The sequence below is a fragment of the Necator americanus genome, chromosome I (genome assembly GCF_031761385.1).
Source record: "Necator americanus strain Aroian chromosome I, whole genome shotgun sequence".
Classification (NCBI taxonomy): Eukaryota; Metazoa; Nematoda; class Chromadorea; order Rhabditida; family Ancylostomatidae; genus Necator; species Necator americanus.
This window is the reverse complement of record NC_087371.1, coordinates 31,730,711-31,751,456: the sequence shown is the minus strand read 5'-3', so window position 1 is coordinate 31,751,456 and position 20,746 is coordinate 31,730,711. Positions and strand designations below refer to the sequence as shown.

Genomic DNA, 20,746 nt, shown 5'->3' with positions numbered 1-20,746 from the left:
TGACTAATTTCATTTTTCTGGTTTCAACACTTGACTTTTCATGGAGTTCTTCGAGTTCTATTTCATATAATTTAATTCATAATTCATTCCTGAATTTAATTTTTTGATCTTAGAAATTCCAAGAAATAATTAGATTTCTTCGATTTTTAGAAGGGTATTCAAATTAACCGAGAAGACATGGATCCTTAGTTAACATTTTCGAATTTTCATTTTTTGAATTACCTTCCCTTTATGAAATTAGAAGTCGTTACACAAAAAAAAATCGAATTATTTCAATACTAAATAAATATAATAAAATACATAAAAACTGTCATTTCACGAGTATTAACATTTAAAATTTTTATTTCTCGAATTACTTTCCCCTAATTGAAATTAGAAGTCGTTACAAAAAAAATCCAATTATTTCAATACTAAATAAATATAATAAAATATATAAATAATTGTTATTTTACGAGTATTAACATTTTTTAATTTTTATTTTTTTTTGAATTACTTTATGAAATTAGAAGTCAAAAAAAATTACAAAAAAAAATCCAATTATTTCAATACTAGTCTCATTTCACGAGTATTAACATTTCTATATATATATATTTTTTTGAATTACCTTCTCTTTATGAAATTAAAGGTCCTTACAAAAAAAAAATCGAATTATTTCAATACTACTCTCATTTCACGAGTACTGTTTGATATCCAGAATTCCCTTTTTTTCCACCACCTCCTCCTCCTCCTCCGCACTACACTACACAACACATTGATGCGAATACATAGTTTATCGGGCTGTCCATCTACCCATCCACGGCTCAAGGGCAGTCACATACCTTTAGATATCGTCAATCTCTTCTTATCGCCGAAGTTATACGATATTCCCTCAACCTACCTGGACCTGGACATATTCGTGTCGCTACTACATATTTTTGCCTATTTTCTCCTCATTTTAGTAAAAACAAATGAAAAATAAATAAAAATAAAAATAAATAGAACTCATTTGAGTAGATTCTTTCCATAAAATTCGTTGTTAGTATCATCTGAACGTGAAAGGCCCTATTAGAGACTTTGAAGACTCTTCACGCGACCGCTTGACGACGCTAATCATTTTAGTAAAAAAAATAAATAACAAATAAAAGTAAAAATAAATAGAACTCATTTGAGTAGATTTTTTTCCATAAAATTAGCAGTTAGTATTGTTGTTAGTGTTAATAGTGTCTGTTCGTATTTTTCCCCCGCACTCTGTCGTTCTTTTTTTCACATCTTTTTCCTAGAAAATCATCCGAATTCCCATCTCACCATTTCCCACCACATCATCCGGTTTTCCGTCATCGGAACGTGAATCGCCCGACTTGGAGACTTTGAAGACTCTTCACACGACCGCTTGACACACTATCAAGATGTGTCGTCGTGAACTTTTTGATACGCTGGTCCCGGTCCGCCAGTCCGTCCGTCCGTCCGTTCGTCCACCGCAATAATAACAGTTGCTGGATGCGCCTTCTTTTAGAATCCGGGTACTAAGCCGGATTATGGGAACTTTCTCCAAACTATGACGAACAGCGATTGTTCGTAGAAAATCCGAAGATGTTAACGTACGGAGGAGGATTTCTAGCGCTAGAAATACTATTGTTTTTCACATACAATTTCATCAATGGAAAACCAGTTTTCATTTTATATAATATTTGAAGTATATAATAAGTAATAATATAATAAGTATATAAAAAATATTTTTCCATTTGACTCCCTCTATTGGAGGCACAACAACTACTTCAAGGAATCTTTGCGAACAATTCGATACCGTATAGATACTGTTCGTTACAGTCAAGGAAACGAAAAAATTAAAGGAATTTGTAAACAACGAAAGAAATGACTCTCTAAAATTCTAGAAACTGGTTTTCCTTGATTTTTAAAGGAAAATAAAACATTTAATTTCAAAATTTAAAAGATTTAAAGAATTTAAAAATTCTAAAATAAAACATATAGAGAAGTACTTACTGTTATGGATAGCGTAGCACGTTTAAGATATTTACCAATATTTTTATATCTGTTAAAAAGGGAAGGAAAAGCTTCCAGAAAATTTTTCTTGAGACAGAAAAAAAACTGGATTATTTCAGTATGTCAAATATTATTACAGCTTCAATCTACATGAAAAAGAACATGAAGTTTATTAGAAATGAATGAAAGAAAAAGAAAAATGAAAGAAATAGGAAATAACTTTAAAGGAGAAACCTATAGAAATATCATAAAAAGCTTGAGAGCAAAAATAACTCTTTGGGAGGGTAGTTGGCTCTTTTTGTCGTTTTTTCCCCACTTTTTAAAAATTACCGATTATACCATAGTTTTCTCTTTTCGGTTAATTTGAATACCATTCTAAAAATCCAAGAAATCTACTCATTTTTTGGAATTTCTAGAATCACAATAAATCCGCTGCAAATCCAAGAAGATCGCCCACCTTTTATGGATTAAAAAAAAATATTTTCGAAAAAGAAAGGGGTAGGGGAGGGGAAATTAAGATTGATTGCTGATACAAAAAAAGTAGTCATTTTTCAGTCTCAAAAATTCGTTATGTTTTTTTTGTTTGCAATTACGTAACCCTCCTTCTCTCATTATGAACAAAATGAGGACATTCACAATTTTAATTTCTTTAAAAACCTCTCTCTCTCTCTGTCTGGGTCGGTGACTCGATCTTAAAAATCGGTCATATTACGCCATTCTACAGTAATACGCAATATGACCGATCACCCGGTGAAAAGTGTCGATTTACAAAAAAAAATTGTTGTTGTTCTATTGGTGAACACTGGGGCATAACCTGAACCTTTAAAAATGTCTTATAACATAAATAGGTGAGAAAACACCGCAAATAACCCGATTAATGCAATCTACGTTTTTGTAATATTAGTAATATTTCCATAAAATGTTGAGAAAGTTTTGAGAGATCAATTTACAACAATAGATTTTAAAAAATAATCGCTAGATTTATACTAAAAATAATCACAAGGAATCCATTGCAGTTTTCTTGGACTACGTATATAAACTATCTTTTATGCTGGTAAATTTCCCAGAAATGGATCCAGAAGACTCAGCTACGCATCATGTATACTCATCTCTCTTATTTTCCGAATTCTTTCCAGATTCCTGACCTTTTTTGGGGGATCCATCCATAGCTCCAACAACGTTCCTGCTACCCGTTCCTCGTCCAAATTCCATCGTCTTTCACTTATACTCACATGCACTGCCGGGATTTCTTCAACAAGGGCGGCGCTAGTACGGGAACGAGCATCGTCCGCCCTTCATATCTGTTGGCGCCGACGCGCGCTCGCACATTCCGATTGTCCTCCCTACTGCGTCCCACAACGATATCCCTCTCGGCGGCGGTGAAAGTTGCCGAATAATTCCTCCCTACACTCTTCGACTAGAAGACTCAGCTACGCACCCTATATACTCATCTTTCTTATTTTCCAGAATTCTTGCCAGATTCCTGACCTTTTTTGGGGGGAATCCAGTGGATTTTAAGATTTCAGAAATATCGAGTTATTCACTATTTTTCTCGACTTTGTTGACTTTTTTGTTCTCACTTTTATGTTAATTCTTTCAAATCAACTTCAGAACGATCGGGGAAAACTTTTTGGGGAAAATGTAGTTACGGGGGGGGGGGGGGAGGAGTGGGGGGAGACGGAGTGGGGCCATTAGACTCGGTGTCGCCCTTATTTCCCGACCTCGACTTTCTCTAACTTCCTTTTTTTCCCCTTAGTAACTTTAGTTTACATCTCATAGATCTCCTAAGACTAATGCGTAGGCGTAGCCTTAAGGCCCCGATTAATTTAATTATTTATTTAGAGAAATAAGGGCGCCACAGAGTACCTCCCCAGTTACATTTTAGCCCACTTTTCCAACTTAATTTCAGATTTTCCGGATTTATATCTATATCGATTATATATATCGATATATATCTCGATTTTTCGTAGGTCTCCTGGTTTTATTTTGCACATATTTTGTTCTCCTCAAATCCTCCTCAAGTCCATGCCGTGAAATTATATTTTCCGTCACGTTTTATCTAATGTTCCTTAAGTCGCTAATTCGCTTCTTTCCCTTTTCAGCAGGGATCCATCCCATCGTAGAGTGCCAGTGTACGTTCCCCATTGGCACGAATACCATCATCCGCACCATGATTTGGGCTTTATCGATTCTCGCGCTTGTTGGCGCGCAGACTGTCCGTAAGTTGTCCTGGAAATTTGTTCCGTTCTCAGATTTTTTTCTGTTTCTTCTCATAGTTTTTTTTTGGCGAGTTTTTTTTGTCATCCGTCAAACTTCACTGGATGTCACCGAATCACTTCATTTCATCCCAAATTGTGCACGTGCCGGCACGATTAGAAAAGAAGAAAAAGAAGAAAAAAAGAGAAGCTCAGCTGTTCTTGATTCATCACTTGCACAGACCGTGTGTACGGCTTGTCTTCAGCACTTTTTTGAGGCTGACTGGAATTTTTGGAGAAATTTTTTGCTACCTGTTCCTATTCACCTTGAGACCTACAGCTTGCAACACAATAAATGTCTGTCACAACGCCTCTTCAGAAAAGTCGCGCCAGAAAATTGTGATTTATGGTGTAAGACAGCGTGAACGATCAAACATATGAAAATCACAATATATCATACAGTAATTAAGTGAGCGGTACATCGATTGTAGCGCAGCGTAGCCGATGTTGCAGAGGATTTTTTTCTAGCTACGGTCATCCTAGTTCGTTTATACTTCATTTAATGCAGCGTAGCCGATGTTGCAGAAGATTTTTTTTCAGCTGCAGAGGATTTTTTTCTAACTACGGTCATCCTAGTCCGTTTATACTTCATTTAGTGCAGCGTGGGCGATGTTTCAGGAGATTTTTTTCTAGCTATGGTCATCCTAGTCCGTTTATACTTCATTTGTTGCCATTTATCGTACACTACCAAATATTTATGAGAGCGCACATACTAGCATAAGCGATCCGGTTCGCGCGGCTGCGTTGTGTACACGTGCAGTACACGGCGTGCACGTGTAGTACGTGCTGCGAATGGGCGAAGGTGACCTTGGTTATTACCAAGGTATCAAAGGAATCGGAACTGTTAACTGATTGATTAAACTGCTCAAATAATCAATAATTGATTAACGAGAGCAAAAAAAAGAAGAAAAAACAAATCCATAAATACTTTATTTTGCCGTTCGAAAAAAAAAGAAAAAGAGAAAAAAAAACAAATCCATAAGTACTTTATTTTGTCTCTGGATATCTATATAAATAAGTGACATACCTGCCTTTCAAGCAGAAATCAACTTTAGAAAAAAAATCAGCATTTCCAATAACTTTTCTATTCAACTGATGGGATTGATAGGATATTTCAGGTGTTTATCTCGGATCTCATTAATCGTTGTTCCACTTCTTGCTTTCACTCATGAGATTTTTTGGTAAGAAACCAAAATGTCTACCTTTTACTGGGGCCACGGGAGAATCGTCCAGTTTCTTGAAATTACCTCATAACCTATAATTTCACCTTATCTCATGACCTATAATTTTTCCTTTCGAATCCATCCACAACAACAACGAAAAACAACTTTCAAATGTCGACTTTCATTCAAAGAATGACATTTCTCACACGTTACCGCCGTAAACTCCACGACGACGACGTTCCTTCGACGATTGAGGTCACTGTTTATTGCGCATTGATAGAGAACCCTATGTATGTGATTCAGCAAACTGTGACCTAAATGTGTCTTTTCGAACTTTTCGTGTGGTGTGACTGAGATCGAGCGTAAAATCATGATCGCAAACGTAAACGTAAACGCAACCGCTTAATCGTCACGCAATTTCTATATGATAGTGTTCTTTGGTCTAATAAATAATGCATAGATCGGTTTAAAAGGATCTGAAACCCACGAATCTGAGGTGGCGCGGATTTCAGGTGGAGTTTTCGTATACGGCATAGTTGATTATGGAGAGGTAGGTGATTCCGTCCATTTCTTCCTAATTCCCGCAAAGAAAACGGCCCGGAAGATGCGGCGGCGCGTGCACACGGCTGGCGCGCTCCAATCGAACTCGTTGTAGAAAATGGCGCGCCGGAACGCTCGAAGCCGTATCTTCCGGGCCGTTTTTTTTACGGCGATTAGGAAGAAACGAACGGAATCACCCCTTCTCCATAATCTACTGTGCCGTATACGAATACTCCACCTGAAATCCCTACCACCTCAGATTCATGGGGTGATGCCTTAGTACTGTAGCTCAAATGTTTCTGCAAGTTTCTGAACGACTATTGGATTACGACATGGATTTCCAAAAAATAATTTTCTTTTTTTTCAACAGGATTGCACGTCACAACATCACATCATCAACATGTGCCTTTAAGTTTAATTTTTTTTTCTTTAGCATCAGTATCCGTATGTCCACCTGGATCACAAACAGTTTTTCTTCTACAACATAATGCAACGATTGGGAAACAGATCCGTGTACTTCCAACAGCGGCCATGGGTGATTGTTCTGAACATTGTGCAAGCTCAAATGTAAGTTTTTGAACGACTATTGGGTTACGACATTGGATTTCCAGAAAATAATTTTCTTTTTTTTTCACTACAGGATTGCACAGGAGTGGAATTTCTGAACGGTAACTGCAAAGTATTCGGTTCAGGAAAGGCAACACCTACCAAAGACGCTAAAGTGCTTACGAAAAACTGCGTCAAGGTGGCGACTTTAAGAGGCTTTTTTTTCTTTTTTGAAAAAAAAAACAGAAAACATCCACTCACTACACACACACATAAGAGCTCTTAACAGAATGAAAAGCAAAATTCCGAAGTACATCTTCATTTTTTTCTGTTTTTCAGAGCGAACGAGTCTGTTCATCGCCATTCCACTTTGATATGTTCGAACAGAAAATTCTTGTCGGATTCGCCAGAGAGGTGGTGCCTGCGGAGGATATTCAGGTTTGTGAATAGAATAAAATAAAATACATATGAGTGGAAAGGAAATGAAGATCAAATCCTAGCCATATGTTTGTAAAGAAGAAGAAGAAGAAGTCTCCAGAAGTCTAGGAAATATTCTTAAAAAAATAAATATAAAAATAAATAGAAATAAATAGAAAATGAAAAACAAATCTAAAAAATAGAAAAAAAAAACTAAAAATAAATCTCAATCCTAAAGAAATAAATCGTCTAAAATATAAATAAATAAATATATATATATATATGTAAATATATAAAAATAAAAATATAAAAATAGTTTAAGTTCTTCAGAAGTAAATGTTAAACTCAGAGACTTCAGCAGTACAAATCTGGAAGGAAAGCAGATAAAGTAGCTTAACGTGGTTGCAGAACACGGAAGAGGGATATTGATCGCTCTTTAGACAGACTACCGTACCTCTAAGAGGTTCTTAAGAGCAATTAATAGGGTTCTGATGTGATATCGCAACTTCATTTTTTCCCGTTAGGTTTCGGCATCATTCACTGTCTCGATATTCCTAGAATTAAAGAAATAGAACTTCTTCTTCATTGTCTTGAAATTTCTATAATTTACGTAATTGCAACTTTTTTTTCTGTAAATCCATTGTAGTAGGTAATTATAGCGCCACATAATTAGCGTCATTTTCTGAATTTTCTAAATTAACGTGTTTTTTTTTTCGTTTTTCTTGGCTAGGACTAATAACCATCTATCCATTTACTGCAAATTTAAAATGAGCAAAATTATTCTGATTTATCGGTTTGACTCACGGTAACCTCAGCAAGTTATGCAGGCTTTGACTCAGCCGCAAAAAGGTTTTTTTCTCTTCGCAACATAGAGGTGTAGTTTTTGTAAATTCCATTAAAAAATCCATGAGAAGGCTGTGATGACGATATTCCTCTTGGATAACAGCTTTATAGTCCAGCTGGAACATGACTGGAATTTTAATGGGGGAAATGAAACGCTTGTGCTCAGAAATCCTGGCCAAACTCACTGTGTCTAATCTTCTCATTATAATTTTATTGTGGTTTTTGCGCGTGTTATTTCTCCCTACATAATACGAGAATATAAATATAATAATATAAATAATATAATATAAATAAATACAATGTAAATAATAAATACGAATGTACGCGAATTTATGCTGTTTAGAATTATTCTGAGAATAATACCTATTTTACGAGGACTCATCGAAACTAATTCATAAACTAATAGAATTATTAATAGATAATAAAAAAAACAAGTAAATAAATAATGAGTAATTAATAAATAATTAATAATAAAACTAATAATAAAAATAATAAAGATAATAACTTTAGAGATAATAAACTAAGAACAATAAAGTTGTTATAGATCATAGATGTACTTACCTGCTTACGTCTTACCGTATCGCAGCAACCAAAAAAAACTAAATTTAATTAAAGGAGGAAAACTAATTGAATTATATTATTATTATTGTTATTATTATTACTATTATTATTATTATTAAAAGAGGAAAACTCTAATTAAAGGGGTGACAATACCACAAATATCATTATAGGAGAAAATTTTGATTTTTTTCTTGGTGATGATTGTGGATCATGTAATCCAGAACGTACGGATCACATCAAAATACTACTACCATTCAGGTTTGCATGAGCGCTTGTTTGAATTCTTTCGACACGTTCGGCTTCGAATGCGAATCAGTCATGTTCTATCCGGTGGATCAGGAATGTATCCTGAACACTGAGGATCGCCTGGATAGGTATGTACTATCCTACCTTGCTAAAAGGCATCACCCCAAGAATCTGAGGTGGTACGGATTTCAGGTGGAGTATTCGTATACGAGATCGTGGATTATGGAGAGGTGGGTGATTCCGTCCATTTCTTCCTAATTCTCGTAAAAAAAAATGGTCCGGAAGATGCGGCGCATGCACACGGCTGGCGCGCTCCAATCGAACTCGTTGTGGAAAATAGCGCGCCGGAACGCCAGAAGCCTTATCTTCAAGGCCGTTTTCTACGGGAATTAGGAAGAAACGAACGTAATCACCCTTCTTTCAACAATCTACGATCCTGAATACTCCACCGGAAATCCGTACCACTCCAGATTCCAGTGGGGTGATGCCTTTAAAAATTCTATACATATAAGTATAAATCAAGTATACCTCATTTTATAGACCTGATCTTTTCGCTGATGAAGTGGAAGACACCGTCATTTATATGGATAACAATTGTGCTGGATGTAAGTGTCTTTGGGGATTGTTGATCTCGTTGATCTCGAAAATCGATCGAAGAAGATCAAATCAATCACCAAAATTACAGCTCAATGCTACGCTCCATACATCACTCAATATATTGCGGTTGAGGGAAAACAACTCGAGAATGAACTTGATCGTATCATAAACGTGGACGCTGATTCCTGTCAAAGTCTATGCACACAACGTTTATCACTTACGGTAAGTGATCACGTGACCCCCACGTGGATTCGAAAATGTGATGGTCGTTCGCATCACTTACGCTATCGTTTCGTTTCATTGTGGAGAATTCTCATTTTCGTGTATACGTACGTACGTGTTGACCTAAGATTTGTGATTTGCTACGGTAACGAACGTAATTTGACCTAAATGTGTGAAAGATTTGGCACTATTACACTAATCTCGGGGGCTACACACACACACAAACAGTGATGATTAATTCCTGATGACCGATTGAAGCGAGCGAGCGATTCGAGCGTGAAAAAGAAAAGATGATCCATGAAAGATCCTTGAGATATCTTGAGCAGTCCGTTTTTTCTATTACACTTCAACAACGTTCAATAACCTTGGCCGTTTCCCATTACTAAGAAAGACTCTTCTTTTCCGAGCAACATCATCAGAAAAAGATCAATAATGAAAAGTTGAGAAATTTTCACAGAAGCAATGTTGAATGTTTTTAGGATCTCCGATCTTTTTAGGATTTTAGAACCAGGATTTCTTACTTTTTTCCCAAATGGAAAGTGTAATCGAAAAGATTTTCTTGCGTTTCTCGAAAAAATTCAGATCCAGATTCGAAACCCTTTATACGTCGTTTAGCTTATTATTAGATGTCTTATCTTTATCTGACAGCGTTGCGGAGACCGAGGAGGGGGGATGGAACGGATGGTAAATTTACAAAAAAAAAACTAGTTTCTTCTGCTTCATCTACAAAAATGTAACTTAGGAAGCAGAGCATCAGCATATTTTGGCATTACATTCACAAACAGTGCTCTAGTTCATCTCCTAGGCTCCTAACACGAAAAACTATCTCTGTGTGTGTAAATGTACGTCAGCACAGTTCACATCACACACATAAATGGCATGAATATAAAGAAACACTAGCTAAAACACGACAAAATCTACAAAGTGGTGGCATATGATTCCAGAGATTTTATTTTAATTTATATTTGTGAATTTTATTTACCATTTACAAAACTAAATCATCACCTTTCAGGTGAATGATTTCAACTGCAAATCTTTCATGTACAACAATCAGACACGAACCTGTATTCTATCGGATGAACGATCCAAACCGCTTGGACGTGGATCATTGGTGAAAACGGATGGATTCACCTATTATGAGAAGAAATGTTTCGCATGTAAGTGTTGGATTATTCTCGAATACTTGAGCAATATTTCAAGATGTAGGGATATGGATGTAGGGATTTTTTGTTGGTCACATTTCAACCGCGGACATTTTTCGAACTTAAACAGAAGATATAAATGGAGCGTTTATGGGGATTTTCACGCTGTTTATCGTGCGCACGTTTGCCAGTTTCACGAAAGAATCACGCACCCGCCGCCTTCACCGCCGCCGCCGCGTTGACTCGAGACCACAACCACCAATTGACCTAACTTCCCATAGTCAGCTGAACGATTTCCGCGATTAACGACCTTCACGAGGGATTGACTAATGTTGTGGAGACGTTATTTATTCTTGGAAAACATCGATATTTGTGTTATCCAAGCAAACAGTCCCTATTAGCTGTTTATACTAGTGAGAAGTTAGTAGTTGCTATCATAGATGCGATAGTCGGAGCCGGTGCTTCGACCCTCTTCAATTTTGCACGGTTGAGGAAAGGTCCCTCTTCACTTGAATGGTTGACAAAAGGTCCCTCTCCACTTTTGAATGGTTGACGAAAGGTCCCGCTCCACTTTTGAATGGTTGACGAAATGTCCCTCTCCACTTTTGAATGGTTGACGAAATGTCCCTCTCCACTTTTGAATGGTTGACGAAAGGTCCCAGTTTGCTCTGGACGGTTTTCGATGGGAACCTCTTCACTTTTGGACAGTTGATGAAAGAATCTTTTCACTTGAGCTGCACCCCATGGGCTAGACCCCCTTCACCTAAGAAGGATCCGGCTCTTCCCTGTTGTATCTATGGTTGCTATTTTCTGTTACAGTAGTCAAAACCAGACAGAACGCATCGAAAGAAATCACAGTGGTCATTCATTTAATAGGGCTGACACCAATTACCAAGTTATTTAACTTCACTCAGGAAGGTCTCATTAAATAGTTATACTCGCTAAAACAAGGAACCTTGCTAGAAAAAAAAAAACTCAGTGAGAAAAACGAGTCCAGTTTTAGCCACATTAATAAATTTCCAGTTTTTCTTCCCCTTTCTCAATAAGTTGCAAGTTTCTCAATATGTCCTGCACTTGAAATCTCCGTTAGTTCACAAAATCGCTGTACTGTAAAGACCTGAAACATCCTTCACAGCTTATTTCTCGGTTAAGAAATAACAAATACGAAATAATAAGTATAATAAATTATGGAATGAGATAAATCTACACAAAATATCCATTAACATCCGTCCATGCCTCAGGCACTGTCATCCCGAAACTCCCAATCATAACTGATTACTGCTAATCATAATTTTACAGCACCTAACACATGTCGCAATGTACCATCGTTCACTCGTGTACCGCAAATGATTCTCGTCGGTTTTGCCGCTTTTGTCATGGAAAATGTCCCATCTGTGACTATGTGTTTGGACCAATGTACAAAGTAAGTCTTTTTCTGCCTAAAATTAATTTTAAGAAAAATTCCAGTGATCATAGATTCTTATACGTTTAGTCCTCCTCCTGAGACTGGCGATAAATTCGAATGCAAGTCGGTGATGTATTACTACAATGAACAGGAGTGTATTTTGAACGCGGAGACTCGACACAGCAAGCCTGACCTGTTCATTCCGGAAGGGGATGAGTTCTTGGTACGAGTTCACGCTTTCATAATATCATATTTTGCACTGTTTGGATCGCTTTTTATTTTATTAACACATTTATAAACTAAAGTGAATATTCAAAACCTCTTTCCTAGTTGAATACATATAATATAGTCAGTTTAGTTTAATATAGTCTAAGTAAATCGAATAAGGGAAAGTCAAAGTCATTGTCGTATCGATCCGCTTGGGATGCGCCAACCCGTCTAACGGAAATTCGTAATCGCTGAGGTTTTGGAACCCATGTTGGCCTAAACAATGACTTGCGGGGGCTAGCCGATGATCAAGTCAGTGTTTTTATCCTCCCAGACAAGTCTGGTACCAAGTTATCGACGCTGGAAGGATGGACGGATTGGTTGGCAGTAGGGCGGTTTCGAACCTAGCTACTGCTGACCTCTAACCGACTGCGTCACACTCGCCGAATGCGTCGAATATTAGAAAAAAAAACTAGGACATGACTATTACTGACGTTGCAGGGTTTGTCGGCTTTGATCCTGAGGAGAGTTACGCCGTCAGAAAGAAAAGCCTACTATAATCACCTGTAGATTTCTCAGTGTCTCGCCACACCATAAAACATTTTCTCTCACGCCCTCGTAAAACAGTCGACATTGATGAGATCTACAGTTCTCGCCGTAGATTTAGTTCCACTCGTCACCGCACTGTCGTTGCTTTTTACTTTTACGTAAATTGTTGTAGATGCTAATTATGGTCATAGTGCAGCGAACAGTAGTGGAAATGATCTTTCTGGTCCTGCTCGCGTAGCGCGTGATATCTCAATCATTGCTCCCACTCTTTTTCTAGAGAAAGAAGTCCACCTCTTGATATATGGAGTGATAGGGCACAGATTATCCGGAAATTTTCCGATTGAGAGAATATATAGTCGAGCCAAAACGACATGAAGCACACGGTGCAGTTGCGTAAGCGGTTACGCTCGAAGCGGTGCGGTGGAGCGTAGCGGTTAGGATCGAGTGAGGACCGCTGTTACCACAGTTCATTGCTGCAGTTCGCGATGGTCCCACCTGGGTTCCAACCGCTATTTCCACCGCGCCGCTTGGAGCGCAACCGTTCACGCAAATGCACCGCGCTTCATGTCGTTTTGACTCTGCTATACGCATATGCTGTCAGTAGCACACGTAGCATCCATCCACCAACCGTGTTGTATTGACAGACAATGATTCTTAATTTGTTCATAACATGGATATCACGAAAACATTTCTTTCCTTTTAATTAATTATTTAATTATTCACCGTATCCCTCATTTAAGGTCGACTACTTTGACATTACTTGCCACCTGCAAAAGGAGAAATGTCCAATTGGCACACATCTTAAAGTGAGGAATTTATCATTTATTCAGTCGCTAAGTTGCTCCTCGACTCTTTATCTCATTCAAGTCTATTTAGGCAGTAAGAACTGTAAATGCGGCGCTTCCGGAGGGAGAAGGAGATCTTCATGTGCTCAAATCTGCCGGCAAAGGAGTGAAGGCATGCATGAAGAAGTGCGTTTTTAGTTGGAAATATGTCGAACACCTCATAACACTTATAATGCTTCAAATTTGGTTTGCTTGCTGCTTTATTTGAACCAGTTTCGCTAATATTTTTCTTATCCTATGAGGTCATATAGATATAACTTTTGTTTCGTAAATCAGTTAGTACAGTTGGGTCAAAACGACATGAAGCACGGACAGTTGCGTAAGCGGCTGCACTCGAAGCGGCGCGGTGGAGCGTAGCGGTTAGGAGAGTACTGGAGCCCTTTCTTGCACTACACATTGCTGCAATTCCCGATGGTCCCATCTCGGTCCCAACTGCTGCCACCATCGCGCCGTTTTGAGCGCGTACGCGGTATCCTCACACGATCTCAACCGCTACCCTTCACCGCGCCGCTTCTGGTTCAGCCGCTTAAGCAACTGTACGTGCTTCATGTCGTTTTTATCCAATTATAAAATCGTTTCTTGGTGAGACTGCTTATTGATTCATGAAAAGGGAGCTGATGATAGCAACTTTCAGGTGCTCTGAGACTTCTCCTGAAAAATGTCGCTCATTCAACTTTGACAAGCACACTAACACTTGCAATCTTCTCTACCTCGACGGCAAGAGCACTCTACGCCCGCAAATACGTCAAGGAACGGATCTCTACGATATGCACTGCCTTGCAGGTATAGTTTCGCACTGCAAATCACAGAGCATATCAGACTGACTAAATTCTCACGATACGTCCATTAAGCACAAATCACAGTGAAGTAAAGTAAAACCACCCGTATGTCGCACAATCTGTCAAGCACGTAAGAAAATAACGTGCACACTCGCACATTTTTCGGCGACAGCGAGTGGTGAGGTATCAAACAGTAATTCATCTAGCTATGCCTCTAGTGGAAGGCGATTGCTCTATCAACAAGGACGAGGCACTGTTCTCACGATATCTACACACGAAACAACGTGGAATTGCTAGCAAGACGTATAAGGTCGTTTCACTGACATCCTGCCTGGAAGTGTGTGCTGGAAACCCAACGTAAGTCTTCCTCTTACCACTTTTTTCACTAATTTTTCACTATTGTGTAAAAACCACAAATATTTCCCATGAGCAAACAACGAGACATGATAAAATATGAAGATAGCACATAGTCATTGTGGAATCCTATACAAATCCACGAATATACGTTAAAACAGCTAGGAACTTGGTGTGATTGCGTAAGCGGCCACGCTCGAAGCTCTGCAGTGGAGCCAGCTATTGCGATCCAAAGATGGGGTTACCGTTTGCTCTACTCAGACTCGGCAGAAATGGCGATAGTCGCACCTCGATTGCTACAGCTGACTTCTGAATTGACAATAGTAACTAAACCGATTTTCGTTTCATTTTTATAATTATAAGAGAAAGTAAAGCACAGAACTACAGAACATTTCACATTAAGAACACTAAGAACTTAACAATGCATCATTCCAAAAGCGCTTACTTCTCTTTATAATGCATATTTACAGGTGCGCAGGCGTCAACTATAATCGCCGCATTGGTCAATGTGATATGTTCGATGCAATCGACGGAGATGCGGATGTTAACGAGCATGTCGACTTCTACAAGAATCTCTGTGTGATTAAGGTATGTTAGTGATTCACAGTTGAACAAGCTTCGATTAAAAGAAAAGGAAAAACAAATGAGATGAAGGAACAGGGCATATTCATTAGCGTAGAAGTAGAAATACGTCATGCAACTAGGAACTATTCTTCGAACGAGGATCACTTTCCTATCATAGCTTTATCATATAATTCATGTAGCTATTTCAACACTCTAGCATCACAACATTTTATTACAGAACTGCAAAAATGGAGTTATTCTGATAAAATTGAAATGTCATAGAATTCTCTAACCGCTTCGAATGCATGGCTTATCCAGTTCAAAATAGAGGTCAAATATCATGATCATGCTATGTAATAACGTGCTTATCCCATGTGTGTGTGTCGGATGGCTGCGCGGGAACCTATTGCGGTAAAATTGGGTGAGACGTGTCCCAAGACGTCGAGTTTATCCCCCGGGAACGAGATAGCTATAAAATGGAGTGAAACGGGTTGGCCGTGGCAGTGGTATGTGCCGGTGACGGGAAAGAATAGAGTGGTATGAGACGGGTTGTACTGTGTTGAATTGCTGCGGGGTAGCCCTTATGTGGTAGAATGGGTTTCTATGACTCCTAGGCGTATTTATTTCCAAGCATATTTCCCTAAGGCTGCTAACATCCTTCAAAAAGTGGCCGTCTGAGAAATCAAGGCTCGGGTGAATTCGAAAAGTTGACTTTTCCACAAACTTCCGGCTTCCAGCATCTGCACAATTTCCACTCAAATACAAATATAGTTGGGTCAGTTGCACAAGCTTCTGCTCTCGAAGCGACGCGGTTTTTTTGGTAGCGGTTGGGATCGTGCAAGGATCCTCGCTACCGCCACCCATCTCTACAGTTCGCCATGGTCCCACCTCGATTCCAACCGCTGTCTTCGTCGCACCGCTTTGAGTGCAGCCGCTTACGCAGCTCTTCGTGCTTCATGTCGTTTTGACCGGACTATACACATGAGTTTCTGTCTTAAAGCAACTTAGTTTGTTATCTTTTTCTTCTTTTAAGGAGACTGACAACGGAGTGTCAGCTGCCGCTAATGTGCCGCCACAAACTCATCGTATGTCTGGAACCGTCACGAACAAGAAAGACGCCCGTGGAGAGCTTCTGGCTGCAAAGAAGGTGAACAGGGAAAGGGAATGCGCGTATTTTTGAAAGGGTTCATTTGGAAAAATTAGCCTTTTTCAGATCAAGCCCTCTATCCGTGAACACGAGCACCGCCGTAAACCTGAAGCCACATTGGCTATTGGTCCTCCTGTCTCCATCCCTGCCGAAGCTATCCAAACTATTTGTAATTATGAAGGAATCAAGGTGGACTATTTCTGCTTATTTACTGTCTCACACAGTTGACTGGAGTAATTGCGAAATTTGGTGTAAAGATAGTGTTCCCGTTAATATGAAATCTTAGACAGCTCTCCTCCGACATTTTTTGGTGGTAAAGAAACTTCTAATAATAACAGAGGTTATGCTCAGGTAGTTTTTAGGTACAAGTCAACAATGGCGCTTCCTTCAGTGGAGTTATATTTGTGAAGAACAAATATGACACATGCCGAGTGGAGGTAAAATTTCTAAAATTTCTTTAATTCTTTTAGTTTTTACGTTTCTATTCCCTTTCATTTTTCATTTAAAAAAATCTGGCCCATTATAAATTCATAATTTTTTATGGCTGTTTCCTGGGGGGCATTTTGTATAAGTAAATAAATAAATAAAATTTAAATAAATATATAAATAAGGCAGGATTATTTGTGCAGATATCGCCACATAAAGATTTTTCATTGAATCTCATTGTCTTGATGGATTGGAACCTAGAGTAACCTAGAGTAGATATATTCAATTGTTGCAACATCATTTCCTTCTTCCCCTTCAATTCCTTATAGTATTCGGCCATAACTGGATCAACAGAAATTTTCAGGTTGCTAACTCTAACTCTGCTACTCTGGTACTTGGACTGCCCAAAGACTTCGGAATGCGTCCTATAACATTGGATGATATGGAAGATGTAAGAGACCCGTTAAATTTCTTCACTGAAAGCGAATTCAACAATCTTTCATATTTTCCCAAGTTTTAATGATTCAGGGCACCACTGCAGCACCCAGTGAGAAATCTACCGAGAAGCTTGAACTCATCAAAGACGAACAGGACTTCCGTCACAAACGACAAGTTGAGAGCCGCGACTGCGGTTTAGTTGATATGGTGTGCAGCGATACTTCTCATTGCGTTCAATTAAACAGCTTTTTACGATCTTGTACGCGCATTACTAGATTCTCATTTTAGCTGAACGGAACGTACAAGACTACGGTAGTGATCCAAACTAACAACCTTGGCATACCAGGACTTGTCACCTCAATGGATCAGCTCTATGAAGTCTCCTGCGACTACTCCAGTATGTTGGGTGGCAAAGTTCAGGCTGGGTACAACATGACTGTCGTGTAAGTTATGCTTCTCGTTTCACTTCCAGTGAAGCCGTTCGTTAATAGCTTTCATGGAAGTCTTACAAACATTTAGTTCAATTTTTGTGAATGGCACTTTTTTTAATTTGTGACAAGATCAATCAACACTACTCTTAAGTGGACCTGAAGCTAACCTGATCCAACCAAGAGGAAAAATCGAGCTCGGAAATCCAGTTTTCATGCAACTAGTCAGCGGTGAAGGAGAACAACCAGTCGTTCAGGTAATTTTATCTTAAATTTCGCGCAGTCATCTCTTATTTTCTGAAATTCTAAATGTTACAGGCAAAACTTGGAGATATTCTCGAACTTCGCTGGGAAATAATGGCCATGGATGATGAGCTTGACTTCTTTGTGAAGGACTGCTTCGCTGAACCAGGTGTTGGTGCTAAGGCCGAAGAGAAATTGCAGCTGATTGAGGGAGGGTATGTGAAAGGATGTTGTCGATTTCATTTTCATCTGGAAATTGTACCGTATAGTTCCTTGAACAATACAAATTCAGATGTCCTACGCCAGCGGTCGCGCAGAAGTTAATCCCAGGACCTATTGAGGTTCAGTCTTCTGCTGTGAAGGTCGCTCGTATGCAAGCTTTCCGATTCGATTCGTCGAGCTCAATTCGTGTCACATGCGAACTTGAGATATGTAAAGGAGATTGCACACCGGTACGAGTATTCCGCTTTTTTGTGGAATTCCTTTAGTCCATCTGAAAAAAGTACTGGAATTTTCCTCTTTCGTTTTGCTACTGAAATCAATGTCAGGTCGAGTGCGGACTTACTGAAGGTCAACGACAATCGTGGGGACGCAAGAAGAGGGAATCGGAGAATTCCATTACTGAGTGTAAGTATTCTTCTTTCTATTTCATCCGCAAAAGGGAACTTCACTCTTTTTTCTCACGTTTCTCTTGCTCCTCTCCTGATTTTTCAAGCCATAAAATAAAGACTTTTCTTGATTTTTTGAGGGAAAACCAGTAGTCATAAAGAAAATCTTTTTTTACAGATGAAACGGCTCGATACAGAGTGCCAAAACATGCCAGAGCCACAACATCGATTGTGATAATCGATCCGTTACAACAAATCCAAGAGCCTGTGAGCCTTGCTCGTGCATCGACTCTCGATTTGCTGCGGGAAGAAGCCGAAGATATTGCTGTTGTGGTAAGCTATAAGGTCTATAAGAAAGGTGGTGCCCTTGAAATGTCCTCTTTTATACATGAGGTTATCGTTTTAGGCGTCTGGTCAGATGTGCATGGCAAAGCCAACGTTACTAGCTGTTTTCGGACTTTTGTTAACTCTCACTTCTGTGCAAGCCATAGTGGTTTTGCAATACATAGTACGACGAGTATGTCGTTCTAAAAACTGTAATATTTGATCTGTTATGATGATGTGAGTCTGCTCCAGCGTTATCAAGGAGGCTAGCGGCAACCAACCTGTAAGGTTGGCAGCTAAATATCGGCTAATAACGCAGAAACAGGCCACATATTAGCCATTTTATCGTAACCTGTAGTGCTTTCCTTATACAACATCTCAATCCTAGATTCACTTACGTCTTCTATTTTCATCTACTCAATAAGGTGCAAGTATTTCAATTCCTGCAAAGTACGGTTATAAATCTCCATTCCTGTTGAGTTGCATGATTTGCGCTGTTCTTATGTTTTCCTAGTATTTCATGAGAATTCTTTTGGCAAAGTGCCAGCCAACTTATCCACATATCCTATAAATGCCAATAACGTGCTTTGTGCTTGTTTTTTTCTTCTTGTACAGGTGTTTCTTAGGATATTGTGGAGTCACTCACTCAGTTTGTCGCCAATGCTTGGTCATTTCTATTTCTTTTTTACTTTGTAATAATTTAATAAGAGTTGATATATGTTGAATAAATAACTAGTATCGCCGGCTTCATTTTTTTTTATTTTGGTGCGGCTGTTCTACACCGGGCGTTTAAGAAAAATAAGCTAATGATTTGGAAATTCTTTATGAAAACGCTAAAGTTGTATGCTAAAGTTAAAGTCATTATTAGTAACAGTCCCTTTCCGGCATAATTAATAATGTCAGTGGTGACGAGAACAAATAAAAGATATGGAATCGAATCCATCAATCTAGCATAACATATCCGAAAAAAAAAAAGAATAGCAAACCAAAGAAATTAGAGCACAACTTTGCAAGCACGAGAAAAAAAAAGATAACGAAGAAAATAAAAAGAGACTCTTTCAGAGGTAATCGGATTTACGCAATCGTGAAAACGCTAAACTCACTGTGAGCCAGAAGTCATTTCCGGATGTTCTCCGAACCGAAATACCTGGTACAGATGCGTAGGTGGCTGCGATAGGATGGCTAAGTAGAGCTAGCAGTTGCAATCGAGGTGAGACCTTGGCCAGCTCCGTTCATCTCTGAGTAGAGCTAGCGAGGGTTCCATCTTGATAGCAATCGCAGGCTACAGTGTGCCGTTTCGAGCACATCCGCAACTGAACCAAGCTTCATTTTTACCCGAATCTACCGCGATCTCTTGCTTGATATTTCATACTGCTATCGCTACGGCGACTACCACATAATTTTTGAGTTATAATTACAATCCGTGCCCGTGGTTGAAGAGGCACGTCGTACTTTTCAGTTTTGAGTTGGAGGGCACTGGCAGGGATTATGTTTCTCTCTATCATTCTTTCTTTCTTTAACAACGCCCTACAAGAACAACAGCAAGCTAATTTGTTCCTTTATAACTAAAACGGAGAGAATCCTCATAAGAACGCAAAATTTGCCACAAAAAAAGCCTCGACAACCTCCATTCTCAAAGGAGCTCTCGTGGCAACAATTCCTTTCCTACAGAACAGCACTAAGACTAGTTCCTACTGACTGTTGGCGGCCAGAAATATACAGGGGTACAGTCGGTTCAAAACTCTCTAACAACGCTCTACAAAACAACAACTACCTAACGCCTGGTGATTTGCGTGAACGGTTCCGATCGAGGTAGAACTTTACTCATCCCTTACTTTACTCAGACCGACTACAGCAAGCGAAGACCCCGCATCGATCGCGTAGATCGCGTACGGCTGGCTCACAACGCCGCTTCGA

At 38.9% G+C, this 20,746-nt stretch overlaps 1 protein-coding gene across 1 annotated transcript; it reads left to right on the top strand.

Moving 5' to 3' along the window:
• Positions 1–5,027: 5,027 nt before the first annotated feature.
• On the top strand, positions 5,028–19,052 carry RB195_007449 (uncharacterized protein; the record flags this gene model as incomplete). Its single annotated transcript, XM_064181080.1, has 27 exons — positions 5,028–5,058; positions 6,372–6,505; positions 6,579–6,683; positions 6,824–6,922; positions 8,564–8,679; positions 9,092–9,156; positions 9,237–9,370; positions 10,383–10,527; positions 11,812–11,935; positions 12,005–12,140; positions 13,414–13,479; positions 13,550–13,644; positions 14,153–14,301; positions 14,516–14,654; positions 15,122–15,239; positions 16,249–16,362; positions 16,429–16,551; positions 16,725–16,799; positions 17,153–17,239; positions 17,317–17,433; positions 17,515–17,669; positions 17,809–17,911; positions 17,973–18,112; positions 18,190–18,349; positions 18,446–18,524; positions 18,684–18,838; positions 18,912–19,052. 27 exons carry the CDS (start codon positions 5,028–5,030, stop codon positions 19,050–19,052), a joined length of 3,105 nt encoding a protein of 1,034 aa, XP_064037896.1.
• Between the last annotated feature and the right edge of the window lie 1,694 nt (positions 19,053–20,746).